Genomic DNA, 19,320 nt, shown 5'->3' with positions numbered 1-19,320 from the left:
CAACAGTGACATATGTATGCTTTAGCCCCTTATGCTGCGCAGTCCTGGGCATTAAGAGCCTTCAGGGAATATCACAAGCACCAAGGATGGAAACTTGTGCCATGACTGTCCTATAAGTTAGAGCCCACATGACTATTTCCTAATCCTCGCTCAAACTAAATGGCAAGATGACATGTGTGTTCAGGACATTTTCCATATAGAAGAAAACTTATCAGTATCAAATAAAGCAAGAGCAGACATTACCAGAGTGATTTCTCTACGATTTTGGTCCTGAAAACCTCTTCTTGGTCCAGGTTCACGGTACAATAGCAATCTCGCATCTTGTTTGGCCCCGGGTAAGTGGGAAGATTTTTGGCTTCACCTAAAAAACAAGTGTAAATATATCATCAACACATCATAGAATTATTTAGTCCCCTTGCTAATCACAGACACATTTCCAAATAATGGATTTATTTCGTAGCAATGCACCTGTTTCCACTTTCGTACATTCATTAGATCTTTACAAAGTCTTGGTTTTCTTGCTACCACAAGTCAAAACATTGATGAGAATACCATTTGTACTGTTATTATGCAAAGTGACATACACGTTAACCTCTAAAACAAACTGATAAAGTAGGAGTCCATTTGCCTAGGAATTAAAGATTACTTGTTTTGTTTTACCCACATTAGTCCCTCTGATTTTTTTAATGTTTAAATTATGGTAAGATATATATACAAATAGAAATTAAAATTTATCACCTTAAGCATCTTTAAGTGTACAGTTCAGTGGTGTTAAGTATATTTATATTGTTGTGCAACCAATTTCCAGTACTTTTTCATCTTGCAAAACAAAACTCTGTACCTAGGAAACAACAACTCCCCGTTTCCTCCCTCCTCCCCACCGGCCATCCCCTGGCAACCGCCCTTCTACTTTCTGTTTCTATGAATTTGACTACTCTAGAAACCTCAAAGAAGTGGAATCATACAGTGTTTGTTCTTCTGTCTCTGGGTTATTTCCCTCAGATTAATGTCCTCAAGGTTCACCCATGCCACAGCATGTGCCAGAATTTCCTTCCTTTTCAAGGCTAAATGATATTCCATTGTGTATATGTACTATATTTTGCTTATTCATTTCATCCCCCAGGTCCTTTTTTATTTTGAATTTAATTCAATAGTACTCGATAAAGTTGGGCAATAATTAAGAACTTTTTTTTTTATTGACAAGAGTAAATGATGAACTACAGCTGTTTAAAATACAGAGTGAGGAAAAAATACAGTTAGGAAAAAGTCCAGAAAGAAAGAACTGCTATAGGTTGCGTCTTCTCTCCCACAAGCCCCTTCCCTCACACAGAAGCCTGGTGAAGCATCAAAGCACATTTGAAGAAAAGGGAAGAACTTTCAAGTCAGCCAGCATACCTGGCCAGCCCTGCAGAAAATGTCACAAAGTCACAACTCCCTAGTTGACCCTGGGTCTGTCTAGATAGAGATCGTTATCAAGACCACAATTGCTGGCATCCTCTGCTAGAAGCTCGAGCAAGCATGAAGGGCAGATCCAAACAGCCCTTGTGAACTGAGAGCAAGCAGGGATGAATGAGAGGTGGCTTTCAATCCGGACAGCTGATACCCAGGTGAAGTCCATGGAAGAAATGCCTCAAACATACTTTCACCTTCCAGAGCCTTCCTTGTCTCTGAGTTGTAAAGATTCCTGGTCTAAAGGCGTCCACAGGCACCAGACCCAGCACTACGAAAAGGACAGGTCTGAGCACCCAGCACCCTGCCAACAAGAGCCCAGACACATGCTGATAATACCTGTTAAGACTACTCACTCTTGTTAACCTACCTCACTCTTGTTAAAACTGGAAAAAAAGAAAAAGAAAGACAGAAAGACAGAAAAGAAAAAGAAAACAAACCAAAATCAGCGTAGAAGTTGCTCAGAAGTCCATCTTCAGAGCTCAGTGCTGACCACTCAGCATGAAAGCCCGCTAGTGCAGTCACATATTTTTTTGCATAACCCCAACAAAAACATACATTATAACTCACATAGGCAAGTTAGCTTATTTGAAAAGATGTCGGTTTGCAAACTGGCATGCCAGTGCCTCCAAAAGGCAGAGATAAACTCGCTTTGACTGTTTTCTTTTTTAACTTTCCATTATTATCAGTTGAGACCAAGTAGAGCAGCAAGTTAACAGAAGTCATTCAATAACTGGGTGGATGTTTTCTGCGCCAATAAATGTTATTTCTGATGCAACAACGTGTTTTTTAGGATTTCTAGCAGCACCCGTAGTAATCTGTGTGTGTGATCATTTCCTGCACGTGGCCTAAACAAGAGACCTGCTTCCCCGGGCCTCAGATTCCCCAACTATAAAAGCAAGAGGTTTCCAAGGCTCCTCCAGCGCTGGGACTCTTCTAATTCAAAAGATTCCAGATTTATTTTGGGAATCATCAATGATTTATTAGTTGGTAAGAAAAAGAAATTAACAGATAAATGTTTTCTAATTGCCACTATTATCCTTAAAATACCTTAACATTCCAATGCTCCCAGAATGTGCCATTTTTACATGAGTTGAGCAAATGAAAACATGGCCAATCTGGTAAGAGGTATTTGAATCTGAGCCAAGCTTCCAGTCAGTTGTTAAATGTCAAAAGACAGATTCTCTGAAGGCTTCTGGCAGATGTGAAAGGTCATATGTACACATGAATATGCATGCAGGGTGAGAGATGAACCCATAGGCAGGAACGGGGGAGGCAGGGCTCAGTGGGCTTCTCCAGAGAGAGAGGGAGGAGCAGATGCAGGTGTCCTGGTCACTGGTGCTTCCACCGAGCTGACCCGAAAGGGCAGCCATAGCACACAAGCCAAGTCCGAAATGCGCCCTTTCAGCCCTCCACTTCTGTTTCTAGAACTGATCATTTCTGCCGTGTGCACAAATCTTTTAACCTCAAAACCAGCCTGACTTTATTGATTTTCTAGTTGTCACCTTTATGGTGTGACTTAGGGCTTATCCTATTTCCCTTTGAAAAATTATTTTTGCAACAAATGAGATATTTAGCTGCAAGTTCCTGTTTCTTAAAAGGAGAAAAAATACTTTATTGAGAGTCCAAAGGAGATGGTCGTTGGTGGAAATACAGAACTGGGATTTTGTTCCTGTTTATCCTCCAAAGAGCCTCAGAACACAAGCCATAGTAGCTGACACTACTTCAAGGTGGGGGACTGTCAGGATAAAAGAGAAAGAAGAGCTTTCTCTGAACAATAGATGCTTAAAAATGTGAAAACATCAAGTTATCTTGCGCTGGGATGAAGGCAGCCTGATCCACATTCCTCCCACTCCACAGGCCCCCCATCTGGACTGTTATAGAAACATCCTGGTTGCTATGACAATGGTGACACCAGAGAGCCAGCTGGTCGACCTGTGCCAACATGAATAAACCGCTCAGACCAGGAGGGTTGGGAGCAGTGTCCAGCATCCCGCCCTAGGCCACGTCATCTGCCCAGGATCCTGACAGATGGGGACCCCACCTAGGCCAGAAAAGGGCCCAGAGGGCTGAGTTACTCCCAAGTCTCTGCTTGGAGCCCTACAGCAGAGCGGAGGTGGATGTCCTAACTCTCAGGGGTTGTTTCATCTTAACCATACTCAAAACAGATTTGTTTCTTCCATGTTATTATTTATGCCAAAGGCTGGAGGCTGCTTCCCTTAACTACATATTATGGTGCCTTTTTATCTCTCTCAGAGAAAAAGCTTTTTTTTTTTTTTCCTAATAAGTGGAGACATTTACATAAAAATGTAAAGCTGGTCCTGGTATACAATAGGTGTTGAATTGTTTGTTGAATGAATGGATGCATAGAAGATTGTATGCAAGGTAAAAGAGAAGTCAACCCTGGTTTCATTCTAAGAACCAAATCAGTAATTATTTTCGTATGATTCCGCCTATAACTGCATCTCCAAAATTTACACTATTCACCAACCATAATTGTCCATCGTAGATCTGATAAAGACAGCAAATTTGGTACCTGATACCATCTCTGAATGCCTAATTTACTAACAGAAGTGAAAAGGCAGCACTTAAAAAACAGTAAACTAAACAGCACTGAAATAGCAAACTGATTTCTAATTACAGGAATCAGGCAATGGGTAAGGAAAACAAAGGTTAGGATCTGAAAGCTGTCATCATCCCCTAGCCACCACTGGTAATAATTCCCATGCATGCTCTCAGTGAACTCAGCCAGGAAAACCCAAATCCCTGGGCAGCTGGGTCTCCAGCTTGACCTAGAGAGAGGGAAGAGCCTCGTTGGAGAAGCCGTGGGAAGTCTCGGTACCTCCGCTAGGTTCAGCCCTCATAAAGAAGCCCCCTGCCCATCTTGAAAGTCTGGCTTCCTTAGAGGGCACTCAAGAATGCCCTATGAGCCCCTACCGGGTAGGTCAGGGTCTTCACAGACCCCGGGGTACCCTTGGCAATGGCTCAAACCCATGTTACCTCCAAGGGGCATCTGATCCTGTTGGCTGCCCTCCAGCACATAACACAGAGGCCAATGTGCTCTCACTAAACCCACAGAAGAGACGGATGGAGGAAGGAATGAAGGAGGCATTAGAAGGGAAGGAAGGGTGAGGGTCGAGTCCAGGGTTCTAACAGACACACCACCTTTCTTCCAGCTGTGAGCCTGGACCTGAAGCCAACAGAAATGCCTGGGGACGTACTTGCCAGATGTGCTTGAATCTACCAGGTCTGCACGGCTTTGAAACTTGGTTCTTTCTTACTTAAATATGGTGGTTTTCAACTCGACTATGGGTCAGCCTCACTAAAATAATGCATGAACAGGCCCGTGAGCCCAGAGCACTAGTCCTGTAAGCGCAATCCCCATCCAGGCAAGGAGCCTCTATGTAGGATAGCGGAACATGTGGAAGAATGACCACTCCTAACACTCTGCATCTTTAGACAGTCCTTTAGTCATTCTGATTTAGAACACCGAAATGGGTCTACAAATTCTGCTGGCCAATATAGATTATTATAACAACATAAAAGTCTATTTCCCCAAAGAGATCAATTTCATGATTAAAATATTCTATTTCCTTGAATATATTTTTGGCTGCCTTGCTATTTTAGCACTTGATATTAAATACCACAAAACTCCATAAAACCAGATGAGATTGGATTTCTCAGTCAAATTATAAACAGACTCCTCTACTGCATACAGATTTAGAAGTGCAAAACTCCTCCCTGAGCTTTCTGGACCTCCACAGGGCATCACCCCTCCACCATCACAAACAGAGAGGACCTCTGCTCCGGGAGGAGAATGGCCCAGGAATAGTTACTTACATCCAGGTTGGATTTCCTCCCATTTCCAAAAAGGACAGATAACATGTTACAGTATAAAAGACAAGTATAAAATATGGCTGTTAAAATTGAAATTAAAAGTTTGAAATATGGTAAAAGGAAAGAAAATTACATCTACCCAACTCCAACATGTGTGATATAGTGACCAACTGAGTTCTGAGTTTTCCTAGTAGCTAAGGTACAGATGGAAATACGGTGGGAACCCACAATTCTCATAATTTATTTAAAAAATGAAATATACCAATTCTTCAGGAGGAAATTCCATTCTATAGCAACTCCATGGCTGGAAGCCTCACACAGGAGACTGGGCATGTCTTCCCTGACAATGTCATAAAAGATACAGAAACATGCTTTATGTCATTACTTCTTGTTCTGTCCATCAGGAGAAGTGAGTGCACAATAGGAATTACAAACCCTGTGAAAGGGTTCTCAGCAGAGGAGGTGGGTGCTAACCAAGGAGGGGCCAATTTCTCCTGCTACACTTAATTCAAGGCTAGACCTTCCCACTCAGGACAAATTCCACCTGGCATTTCCATTCCTAATACCACATCTCATAGCCACACCTCACCCCAACTGCCGTGTCTCTTCTCTTCAGAGCGTTGGTCTGTCAGCCAAGATGCAGACGATCCCTAGAAATTCCCATCTCCTCCCACAATCCAAGCGGCATCTGGGGTCACCTTGGATAATGGCAATTTCTGGCTAGATAGACAGCCCCGTGGCGAGCTGCCAGTGTGTGTGTGGTTGGGGGGGTTGGGGGGGTTGGGGGAAATAATTTGGGGCAAAGATTTGTGGCACCTCTACAATTACATAATTGGGCCAACACCCGCTCCCCTGCCCCCCCTGCACACTGTGGTCCCCACCCTAAACACTGCAGTCTTCTGAACAGGTCACACCCCATAGAGCATCTCCTGCTCCTCCACTCTCCCCACTCCACTATGGCTGTTCCATTACTGTCACTTACGCATAAGTTCCTTGAAGAGCCATGCAGACCCCCTGTTCCAGGACAGTCGTTAAAATTTGGTGGAGCATCTTCAGTATTTCTCTGCTTTTACCGCATGATCAGAATTGCCAGGACAGGAGTGGGGCTGGGGGAAGGAGACCTCACAAGTCTAAAGAAAAGTGCATTTTAGGCTCCTAAACAAGAAATAAAAGCCTAACATACTAAGAATGCCAGATGACAAATCACCCACTTCTCCACTTTCAGATTAATTTTGTAAACAGAATATCTCCAGAATTGTTTAGATCTTCAATTTTGAATTGAATTAAATCTATTCAGCACCTTAAAACACACAAACCATTGGCTAACTTTGCTCTCTTTCAAAATCTGGTGTTTTCCCATGGTGGGGGTGGGGTGGGAATGCATGCTCTAATCTTTTGTGCTTTTCCAATTAAGCTAGAAATGAAAATAACGTTCTTGGATAATAACTCAATCCTAAATAAAAGCTGTAAAATTAAGTCCAAAAAAGGAAAAAAGACAAGAAAAATTTACAAAAGGAAAAAAGAAACACTCGTTTCCTTTTCATGTTGTATAGGTATTTTTAATTCCTTAGAAACTAAACTTTTGTGTCTCTGTTTATAAAATAATATTTCACCTAATGCTTCATTTTCTGTCTAATGGCTATTAAGACCAGAAAAGAGGAAACAGACCCTCAACCACGGCAGGCATTTATTGCTGAGGTGAGGATATTATGGAAACCTCTGAAAGAGTGAGGACCCCTTGAAACTACAAAGAGGAGGGTATGAGCTCTCCCCGGGCAGGCCCTGGGCACTCCCCAGGATGAGACTCACCAGCATGGAGGCCCCCTGCCGCCCCCCATCGTTGTGCATGTGGACACTACATGGGAGGTGCCAGCCAGCCCAGACCACACCAAACAGGAAACGCAGTCGGGGGGTTGCTGTCAGGGCTTAGGGAACCTCAGACTAGGACTGCACTTCACCTGTCACTCCCCACTTCCATTAAAAGTGATAATGTGACCCAGAGAAGAACAAGGAAAAGAACACCTGGGAGAATGCCTGTATGAACACCTTGAAAGTCGCCTTGGAGAACCCCTGGCCAAACCTGGCAGAACAGCTGGGCTAACAACTGGCGAGCTCCTGCTGGCAGTGGACACCAATCCCACCAATCCTGTAGCCTGCTGTTTTCTCCTACAGAGGTGTTATTCATTTGTGTGTGTGTGTGTGTGTGTGTGTGTGTGTGTGTGTGTTTGATTTCTGCTTTTTTTAAACAGCTTTATTGAGATAGGATCAGCATACCACAAAACTCACCCATGTGAAATGTACAATTCAATGCTTTTTAGTATGTTCACAGGGTTGTGCAACTATCACCACAATCAACGTTAAAACATTTTCATCCCCTCTGAAACATGCCAGGTTCTATTAATTGTCACATCCCCTTTCTCCTTTCCCCTCACCCCTAGCCCTGGCAACCAATAATCTACTTTCTATCTTTATGGATTTGCCATTCTGACATTTCATATAAATAGAATCATAGAATATGTGATCTCTGAGTCTGACTTCTTCACTCAGCATGTTTTCAAGGTTCAACCACACTGCAGCATGTGTCAGGACATTATTCCTTTTCGTGGCTGAATAATATTCCATTGTATGAATGTAGCATGATCTGTTTATCCATTCTGTAGCTGATGGACATGTGGGTTCTTTCCAACGTTTGGCTATTGTGAATAATGCTGCTATGATATATGTGTACAAGTTTTTATGTGAATGCATGTTATGAATTTTCTTGGTTACATGTGGGAGTAGAATTGCTGGGTCATATGGTAACTCTATATTTAACTGAGGAACTTCCAAACTATATTCCATGGTGGCTGCCCCATTTTATATTGCTATCAGCAGTGTAAGAAAGCTCTAATTTCTCCACATCCTCGCTGACACTTACTAGTATCTGTCTTTTCAATGATACCTTTGCTTTGTATCAGAGAAATACTTGTTCTCAATTTTTTTTTATGATGGCCAAATGAGGGGCGGGAGGTGATTTGTAGCTAGTTTGATTAAGACAGTAAATACTTTTGGCAATGGCCAGGCAGATAATGAAACTGTCTCTGAAGAGCACAGATGGAAGCTCCTTCTGCACAGTGGCATGTCTGGGATGTATCACTTTGGGTTTCATGTCCCGTTTCTGACCAGATGAGCAACCTCCCCAGCCCGTAATCCTACCATGAGCTATTCTGGGTTTATCCGTTCAAGCACTGGCTTTGAAAACACAGAGGAAAACACCTCACACAAGACAGCCAGACTTGACAAGCAGGCATGCATGACTGCGAGGGCATCTCTGCTGGAAGCTCGGGTAATAACCACACAAAAATGAAATCCATCTGCTTCCTCTCAGCTCAGCAGAGCTGGCCCTGAGTCGTGGGTAACAAGAAAAAGAAAAGCTAGTTCCCTTTTCTAGAGAAAATTGGAGAGGTTCCAGAGGCCTGATCTATGGAACTCAGTTTCACATTTTTATTTGTATACATATTTTTTGTTGTTATTATTCAGCAGTACCACTAATGCATGGTAGAAAATTTCCAGCTGTAGGAGTCCAAAATTAAACGTGAAGAGTCACTCCATAGCCTCATGCGCAGCCATAGAACCAGTCTCTAGAAATAGCCTTGTTTACTAATTCCTGTTTCTTAGTTCTTTGAGCAAACATTATAAATTTAACAACCTCTTTGACAGTTCTTGGTTTATTAATTTAAACTCACCTATCTGAACACACAGTGTAACATATAGATGATGTCATAGAATTATACACTTGAAACCTATGTAATTTTAAAAACCATTCTTACCCCAGTAAATTTTAATTGAAAAACACGACTCATCCATCAACTCCCTGCTCTGAAAGACAAATAATTTAAGGCCATGTACATGGCCCACCCCCACCACCCAATTTCTGTTGTTATACTGTCTTTACATTGTCAAGTATTTAACATTTCATTCTGTTCTGTACCTTTTATCTAACGGTCTTACCCATTTTCTTTATAATTTGATTCTAAATCTTTTAATCCCACAGACGTCCATTTACAACAAGATTGTGCAACTATTTACTATGACTAGGCCCCGCTCAGCAGGCCCTCTGAGCACCGAGGTTCAAGGTGGCCACTTCTTGTCCCTAAAGTGTTCTGGCCTCTTCCGTGCCATATCCAGACACTACTACTTCTTATACCGTGTCACCCTTTGCTTCATTCCTTTTTCATTTGGCCTGAGTACCTCCTCCAGTCACCTTATTCTGGGGTACAAGGAGGATCCATCTTTGCCTGCCCAAGTGTCCTTATAGTTTGACTAAATATAAATTCAGGGTTCAAATTAACTTTCCTTCATATCTTTAAGGCAATGCTCTATTTGTAAGAGCTCTTGAAACATATCAAACAGTCCAAATATCAGTGCTGTCTTGAAGCCTCCTTCACAAGCAACAATGAGACTCTTGTTCTTCGTGAAGTTTTGGGGAGCAAATATAAGCCAACATATTACATACGTTGCAGCATACTAGTCTAATGATTGCTTCTTAAAAATTGGTATTAATAATACACCTTGAGGAGATTATCAGTACATTAAGAACTTCCTACTCTTTTAGGGCTGCAGTTTTTGATTAAGTGAACACACCACGGTCTAGTTAACCTTCCCTAAGAATAGGAACTTTGGTTATTTTCATTCTTTTGCTACCGTGTTTCCCCGAAAATAAGATCTAGCCAGACCATCAGCTCTAATGCGTCTTTTGGAGCAAAAATTCATATAAGACCCAGTCTTATTTTAATATGCTATAAGACCAAGTCTGATTAATATAATATAATATATATAATATAATATAAATAATATAATATATATAATATAATATAATACAATACAGTACAGTACAGTACAATACAATATAATATAATAATACCGGATCTTTTATTAATTTTTGCTCCAATAGACGCATTAGAGCTGATGGTCCGGCTAGGCCTTATTTTCAGGGAAACACGGTAGTACCAAGAACACAGCAATAAATAACCTTGTATAGATTCCATTTCTGTATGATAAACAATAAACTCCTAGAATTACAATTTCTGGCACAAAGGGTAATTCGTAATTTTCATATAAATTTATCATATTGTCAAACAGCTCTCCATAGTAGCAATTTACATTCCCACCACGTTTGAAAACGCTGTTTTCCTATATCCTTGCTAGTACTGTATTATCAAAATTGTGGATCTTTGCTAATCTGAGGTGAAAACTGATGTGTGTATGTATGTTCTGCCCTCTTTATTACAAAGGATTCTTTTTACAGGATCTAACTTGATTCCATTTATTCGAGAGCTAAAGCCATGTCCAGAACTCCTATACAGCTTTCCTGTCCTCTGTTCTCCCTAAAACAAGGTCCCCACAAACCAGCTAACAGAAGCTGGGCAGACAGACACTACTCTGATGGAATCCATGGAAACAAAATCTAGGGGAGCTGAACTCATCTTTGCTATCAAGTTCTAATTTTTCCAACTGTGTCTGGATCTACCGCTTCTAACTCTAAAACATCCAGCGGTGCACTTAAGGCGCTGAGACCTCAGCTTGACCAGACACCCCGGCACCCCAGATGCTGTGGCGGGCGGGGCGTCACCCCATCCTCCAACCAGAATCCTCTCTGGTCAAGGTGACCTTAAACCCTGACCAGTTTAAGGACTGGCTGTCACCACCACAGTGCAGGTTCCTGGATTCTAGCAGCAAAAATTCTTCATAGTTTGCATTAAGTGTTATTTTGAAATCAAGGAAGGAAGACAATCTGGAAAATACCAAATTTGGGGAAAGTCATTATGCATACTGCTGCCGTAAGCCCACTGACTCGTCTTGATGTGTAAAATAAGACGCCTAACCTGGCCAAAGACAACCATTCCCAATTTGTGGTGGAAAGAGAATCTTCACTTTCAAGATCTAGGTTTATTTTTCGGAAACAGTCAACACACGATTTCACTCTGCTCTTTTCCACCCTGTATATTTTGGTACTATTTTTGCTTTTCTTTCTTTTTCCCACACCATTCTGTGAAAGAGTCCTAGCGTGACCCTGAGAAAGACAATTTCTTAGATGTTAACAAAAGAATAGAAAAACCATTTTCTTCCTTACAAAAATCAGAGCCTGCCATTAATACATCTAGTACAAAACACAAGTTCTGGAAAGAATTTTGGATGGCGCAGGTCCTTTGTCCATTCACATCTGACCTGAAAGGAAAACTGCCTAAATACTTTCAGATATACTGTGGAATATTTCAGGTCCATCTAACTACTAAAACAAGACCTCACACGGAATTAGCTCTTTCATATGTTAATATTATTCTGGGACTAAATGGGACTCTGACAGCCTTTCCTGACCAAAGATTAAAATTTTCATATATAATTTATTATCCTTACAGTTGATTAAATACACAACAGGTTCAGTTTCTCAAGCAGTTCGTATCTTGTAGTCAGGATTATTTTTTATCCTTCCTGGGGGGCGGTTTCCCTAAGAGTGAAGGCAGCTATGACACGGCCAGCTTAATGCAGGGCTATCTGTTCACATGACTTCATGTGTAGGTAAGTGTAGCATCTGTGAAGATGCTTGTGTGTAACAGGCCTATTACTTACTGTGCTTGTGTGGGCGGGCGTGGCATCTATGAAGATGAACGTTCGTAATATACCTGCAATTGCTCTTCTCTAAGTAAGGCTGCAATTTACAAAAGCCCTAGCGATACTCTAACTTTCATTTGCACAAAGCAGAGAGACTGCTCCCTCCTAACAAACCAATAAAATTCCTCCCTTCTCTTCCTTGCTCTCAGCAGCCAGAAGTGAGATGCCAGTCATAAGACGGTGGCAGCAGAAGGTGCTGATGACAAATGAGAAGGACCCAGCCACCACGACAGTGGTGAAGGCCCAGGGGAGAGGGCGCTCTGGGCTGGAAGCAACCCCCATGAGCAAGGTGCCAATGACCTCCAGAGCTCAGGACAGAGCCCTCCCTGCAGGTCACGACCACCAAGGCTGGCCAACTGCTTTTCTCCAACGACCAACAGGAGAAGCACTGCGATGTGAAGAGAAATAGGTGACGACTCTCAAGGTGTGAGAACAAAGATCTGAGGCAATGCAAAGGCTGTATGAGATGGTGACCAACAGAAAGGGCTAAGATATTTGCAAATCACACATCTGATAAATAGTCTTATATCCAAAATATATAAAGAACTCCACAACTCAACAACAAAAAGACAAATGACCCCATCCCAAAAGACCTGACAGACATTTGTCCAAAGATGAACAAACTGGCAACAAGTATATGAAAAACACTCAACATCATGTGTCATTCTGGAAAGGCAAGCCGGAACCACAATGAGATTTCAGACCATGAGGACAGCTAGAGTTGTTTTGAAAAGGAAAATAAGTGTCAATGAGGCTGTAGAGAAATGGGATGGTTGTACATTGCTGGTGGGAATATAAAACGGTGCCGCCGCTGTGCAAAACAGCTTGGTGGTTCCTCAAAAAGTTAAACAGAGTTACCACATGACCCAGCCATTCCACCCCTAGGTATATACTCAAAAGAACTGAAAATAGGTCTTCAAACAAAAACGTGTACATGAATGTTCATAACAGCTTCACTGCCAGGAGCAAGCACCTGAAGACTGAAGGCAATTGTCAGGCAGACAATTTCAAGAAGAGCCAGGGGCCAGGCAGGCATGTGTGTCCCGCACGAGTGCCACGCATGCGTCAGCACAGCTGGGGTGGGGGCGATAAGGATGCTCACAGGAGCCCCAGGCCCCTACCCTGAGGACCTGCGGGTTAACTGTGCATGTGCCGGCCACAAACTGTCCTTGGAGACTGCAGATTGAGCACAGAAACATGTGGCAAGAGCTAGTTCTGGCTGGGAAGGCAACGGCTTCACAGAAGACGTGAGTTTTGGGGTGGGTTCCCCTGCAGGGGATGAAGAGGATGCAGGAAGGGCAGGTGAGATGCAGGCTGACTTAGATCCAGGGAGACATGAAACCCCATGGAATGTTCCAGAATGCAGGCTTCCTTGGGACTGAGGCCAGCAAGGAGAGAGAGGCAGTTGGAAGGCACATGGGTGGGGCGGAGGCAGGACCTTTGGAGGGATTTATAAAAGGCAAAAGATTTATATGATCTGAAGAGAAAACAGAGTATGGAGGGATTTATAGAATGAAGTAATGAAAGCTTTAAAATTATTTCTAATGGGCTATGGGCTGCTCTCTTAGCTGTAGCTCGTATATATGCACGAGAGGAGAAAAACTCAACATACTGTTCCCCAACTGCAAGGAGGAAACACTGTGGAGATTCTAGACCCACCCGCACATCTGGATGGAGTATACCCAGCGTGACTCATGCCACCAGCATCCCACGCTTAGTGACCGCTCCCTCCAGGGCCTAAACAGGCTGTTTCAAACCCGGCACCAGCTGTAGTAGACCCCCCCTCCCCGCAGCCCCTTGGCACTCCAGCATCTCACACAGGAAGTCAGAGTTCTCTTTGCTGAGAGAACTCTCAAGAGCTGTTTAAAACTCCAAAATTATTTTAAACATCACCATTAGTCTAATTAGGCAAAAAACACTGCCAAGTTTATAAGCTGACTACTACACTGGAAGAAAGTGGGACATTTGAATGAGACCATGACAAATGAGACCATATTGACACGCCTAAGCACAGGATGGTTTTCAACTTTCAAGTATGTTACTCTGGGTTCTCCAGCGGTCAACAGCATGGCCCAGAGCAGAGTCGTTGGAACCCACTCATGGTGTCCTCACGTGTCACAGCAAGGGCAACCAAGTCCTTCTGAGACACACACACCTGGCACAGAGAGCAAACTAAATTCACCTGTCACCATCGTGGCGGTGGTATTTGGCAAAAAGAGAAGCGGGTTGACCAACTCGCTGATGCGAAAAGACTTAAGGGCCCCACAGGATGCTTTGTGGGACCTGTGCCTGTTTGCCTGGCGCCTATCGGACTTTGGGTCCGAGTAGACGTTCTCAGAGCAGACTTGGCCAGTGCAGGGGTGTCCAGAAGAACTCAGTACCCTCCTTTGGGGTAGCTCTTCTCCAATCAAAGTGCAATAGTCTAAAAGGCTCAAAAGCACCAATGAAGGCACAAAGAATCCCAGAAGCACACTGTACTTATTCCAGAGACTTCCATTCTTCAAAGGGACCTGCAGGCTGGCTCACAGCACAAGGGACGGAGCCCTGGAGAGAGCTTCTGCCATGGAGGGAGGGTCCACAAGGCAGGCTAACTGCTGAATGCGGCCAAACTTCAAGATGTGCCCATGCTGCCCACAGTCACCCAACACCCAGGCCAGCAGAGCACCTCTCCCCCTCAAGGGGCTACTGGAATCAACAAGCCCAGCACAGGCCATAAAACCCTGCAGGAAGCCCAGTGCCTCTGGGTTGTTTTCACATGAAACTGCAGCCAGCAGAAACGGACCTCTCTGCCTGACCCTGTCATCAGGGGATAACACGCCAAGGCACCCACCCCCCACCCAACAGTGGTGTGAGCATCTGGACCTACTTCAGTGAACCCAGCCACAACGACAGTCTCTAATCTGCTGTCCCTTGCGGAGAACCACAAACCAAAAGCCTGATCTGGCCACTGGATTTGAGTCTTAATGGCAATTTTAGAATATAAGGAAACTACAAAATTAAAACTTTGGTTTTTCCTTCCTTATTTATTACGGTGAAAGATTGCCCGAGAGGGAGAGATCAGATTCTAAGTACAGAGACTGTCGTGTGCTAGTTGGTTCTGCTGCAATGTCCCTTCCTCCTCAGTCCTAATGTCACAGACATGAGCAAACACAGAAACATACCAGGTCACCAGCATCCTCTCCAATTCAGAGGCCACTGCAGTGACGAGCCCTTACCTGTCCCCCATGCTCAAACTCCAGGCCCTCATTAGAGGACTTTCCTCCCCATCCAGGGCAGGTAGCGCTGCCCTGCAGGCCTCACCGAGGGGCCTTCCCAGCCCAGATGAAGGAAGACCGAACAGCTGGAGTGGGCTCTCCTGGGTGGAGGGGGTGGGAGACAGACCCCCACACGAGAACCTAAGCTCCCACCCCAGTAGGCTCCGGCCACATCCCCAGAGGGCCATCAACCATCTGATAAACCTGTCCCAGGTGCTGTCCTCCCACCAAAGGGGGAGGGGGAAGGGGCTCACCTTTTGAGGCTTTGTAACTGGTGGCAAGTTTATTTATAACAGCAGCTGAGGCTCTCAGAGCACAGCCAACAGGTGTTGGTGAGGCAGCAACCCCTTCAGGAGAGACGCTCAGTGTGAGGGGCTGTGGGGGAAAGAGGCTCTGTAGCCCCTCAGACAAAAGTGGAGCAGCCCCCTGCCCCCCACATGGGGACAAGGACCCCACCCCACCTGCCTCCCACCTCCCAGAAAAAACACCATCACATCAAGGGGCAAAGGCTGACAAAACAGAAATTCATGTTCCACATTTTCACTGACCTTCAGCTTAACAGTGTGGCACCTGTTTTGTCACCAGAGCCACACGTGTACAGGAAAAATGAAAGCACCCGCGGGCCTCAAGATTGCTCTTCTGTCCTCCCCTTATGCCTGGCTATGATTTCCAAAGTTGACCGTTCTCAATCTCTTAAGAATACTTTTAAAAGACCATGAATAAATCAATATCTGGGTCGCCTACGAAAACAATCCACAAAACAAAGATTTATGAATGATCAATGTTTATTATAACAATATTTATGTTGACCAAAAAAAGGAAACAATTGAATGTTCAGCAATGGGAGATTCCAACAGAGTGCCGGTGGCAACACTGAGCCAGGATGTGGGGTCCACATTGTGACACACGCTACAAAATCACCTAGCCCGTGTCTGGGCATACAGCATGTGTATATAATTCATAGGCAGTGAATGACACGCATAGTTCCTTTTAGAAAGCTCTACGTTTAAAATGAAGAATTTTATAAGGAAACTCAATTTTTTTCTATACCTATTTCTAAATGTTTTTAATTATGACAGAAATATATACTCATTATAACCAGTAACACTCTGTAAGTATAGTATATAGAAAAACTTAATTATCTTTCTCTCCCTTCAACCAGTCCCACACTATGCTATAACTAATGCTGACCATTTGGTGCGGATACTTCAAGACCTTTCAACGATCTTAGAGCCACACAAGGAATAAATGTATTGATATATGGAGGGCGGAGTTCTGAACTTGCTTACCAAAATAGGCTCATACTGTATACGACTCTTCGACTAGCTTCTCTTTACTACATGACAAGTGTATTCTTGCCTATGGATTTGTCTCAGTCCTTTGTAGGAAAGCCAGTGTTTTCCACAGGATGAAGGCACAAACACAGATGTATTCACCCAACTGCTCTCTGAAAACTCAACCTGTGGCACCAAGTTCAAGCTGCTGCTGCCACCCGGCAGCCCAGGGCACAGCTCACACCCCTCCACACCAAGGCTACTTGCCTCTCTGGTGGGGACGGAGCACAGCTACTCCCGGGGGTGAGGGTGCAAGCCCAATACCAGAGAAATGTCACTGCTGAGGGTCTGCACTTCCCTTCCCTGGTTAGTGGTGGTGGGCCTGGTGGGACATCGTGTATTTCCTCTTCTGTCGTTCCACAGCCCTTGTGCCTCTTGATAGTTGGTTTGTCCCACTATGTGAGCGTTCCGGGTCTACTGTGAGCAGGTTGGTCATGAATGTGTGCCACAGACATTTCCTTCACGTCTGCCAATTGTCATCTTAGTGTCTTCTGCCATACAGAAATGTTTACTGCTTATGTAATCAATTCTGCTGTCTTTTCCTCTTCAGCTTTTTCGTTGACTGATGACTTAGGAAGTTCTCCCACGTTCCAGAGGTTATTCACAATATTCTCCAAAATGTTCCTGATATTTTTGTTTTATTTTTTCACATTGTAACCTTTAATCCATATGGAATTTGTTGTATATGGTGTGGTAGGATGTATTTCAAGAAAAACAATTAAGCCAACTCCATTTATTAAAGATATCACTCTTTCCTCAGTAAACTAAAATGCCATCTTTATCATAAATTAGGTTCCCATATATATTTTGATCTGCTTCTGTAGTCTCAATGATATGATTTGCCTATTAGAAACCTAAGAATATCCTGCTTAACACTTTAAAAAGTTGACTATATATATTAAAAAATTATATATATATACATATATATATATATATATAAACATCTATTTAACAACTGTATCACTTTTGTTAGTCTCCAAGTTATAATCTTATTTCCACATACTAACATATATACAAAGCAGGCACCTGGCCCTTACACTTTCTGAATAACTTTTTCTGGTTTAAAGTCTAGCTACAGCTAATAAACCAACATTGAAAATTCCACATGTATTCTTTTTTTTTAATTAAAGTTTATTGTGGTGACAATGGTTAGTAAAGTTACATAGGTTTCAGGTGTACAATTCTGTAATACATCATCTATATATCACATTGTGTGTTCACCACTCAGAGTCTGTACTTCCATCACCATATATTTGATCCTTTTTACCCTCATCTACTATCTCCCTCCCTCCTTACCCTCTGGTAACCACTAAACTATTATCTATGTCTATGAGCTTTTGTTTCCTTATTTGTTTGTCTTGTTACTTTGTGGCTTTCAGTTTTACATCCCACATATCAGTGAAGTCATATGGTTCTTGACTTTTTCTGTCTGACTTATTTCGTTTAGCATAATCTCATGATCCATCCATGTTGTCGCAAATGGCACTATTTCATCTTTTCTTATGGCAGAATAATATTCCATTGTGTATATGGAAGGCAATGTGAAGGTTCCTCAAAAATTTAAGAATAGAATTATCATATGACCCACCAATCCCTCTCCTGGGTATCTACCCAAAAAATCTGAAAACATTTATCCATAAAGAATGTGCTCCGATGTTCACTGCAGCTTTATTTATGGTGGCCAAGATATGAAACCAGCAGTGTCCTTCAACAGATGATTGGATAAAGACGTTCTATATATACACAATGAAATACTATTCTGCCATGTGTATAGTTTAATTTATTGTAATTTAAATTTAAACTATCTACACCCGTCTTAAAGTACACCACTGCTGCTTGATTAAAACACTTAACTTTAAAGAAAGTTCTCTAGCCAAACTTGGCCTTGCTATACTTTTTCTGTCAGCTCTACTTGGAGTTTGGGATCTACCAGTTGTTTACCTATGAAAACTTGCTCACTTCAGTTTCATCTTGAGTTTTTATCCTTACAAAGTTGTTCCTTTTCCCCACCACTTCCATTTTTGGCCTCCAGAATCTGAGCCGTTGGCTGGTCTAGACTGCTTGTAATTCAATCAAGGGGCAATTCACAATTTCCCATGAATTAAATTATAAATTCATAGAAAATCCTCAGTTCTAGTTTCTACCATTATGTCTAAGAAATGTAAAGTACTTTGAGACACCTTCTGTCAGTCCCTCCTCGCCAGAACCCTGGGAGGCAGGCAGGCCCTGGATGGCAAGAGTCAGGGGATCAGGAGGCAGAGGAATGGAAAGAATGGAGGTCAGGCCAGGCAGGGACAAAGGCTGTGAGGTCAGAGGGCAAAGGGTGGGGGTGTTAGGGGAGGTGGTGACAAAAGGGCAGAGAGAACTTTCCAAATGTTTTGCACAGGGGCCTGAATTAGAAACAGGCAACAGCTAACTCTGTGTGTGTGTGTGTGTGTGTGTGTGTGTGTGTGTGTGTGTGTGTGTAAAATGACTGCCTAAAACATCTAAAATATAGAAAAAAATGAGGAAAAAAATCACACATAAGCCTAAGGCCCTAGCACAGCCCTGTATGTTTTTCTGATACTTTTTACACCCTGGTGATGAGTAGATGTAACATTTTGTACTCTGCCTTCTTATAACATGATTCCAGGGGTTTAACTTTCCATCCTCATAACCTGTTCCTTGAATGTCAGCATTACACGTCAGCATGAAGCGTGCAAGGCTATTTCTTTGCATGCCCGTGTTCGTGCCCCTCGAGACCTGGGCTCCTTTTCCCCATGTGGCTGGGTCTGGAGCTGGGCCTCCCATGACCT

At 43.1% G+C, this 19,320-nt stretch overlaps 1 protein-coding gene across 2 annotated transcripts in view; it reads right to left on the bottom strand.

Moving 5' to 3' along the window:
• Nucleotides 1–19,320, bottom strand: part of RASA3 (RAS p21 protein activator 3) — a 124,857-nt gene that overhangs the window by 78,653 nt on the left and 26,884 nt on the right. For both annotated transcript variants that reach the window (XM_081046095.1, XM_081046094.1), the window contains exon 2: nt 244–361. In XM_081046095.1, the coding sequence (XP_080902221.1) occupies nt 244–320 (77 nt within the window). In that variant the 5' untranslated portion in view covers nt 321–361. The remainder of the gene's footprint in view (nt 1–243; nt 362–19,320) is intronic.

This window comes from Rhinolophus hipposideros (genome assembly GCF_964194185.1).
Source record: "Rhinolophus hipposideros genome assembly, chromosome: 4".
Classification (NCBI taxonomy): domain Eukaryota; kingdom Metazoa; phylum Chordata; class Mammalia; order Chiroptera; family Rhinolophidae; genus Rhinolophus; species Rhinolophus hipposideros.
This window is presented reverse-complemented; position numbering and strand designations above follow the sequence as displayed.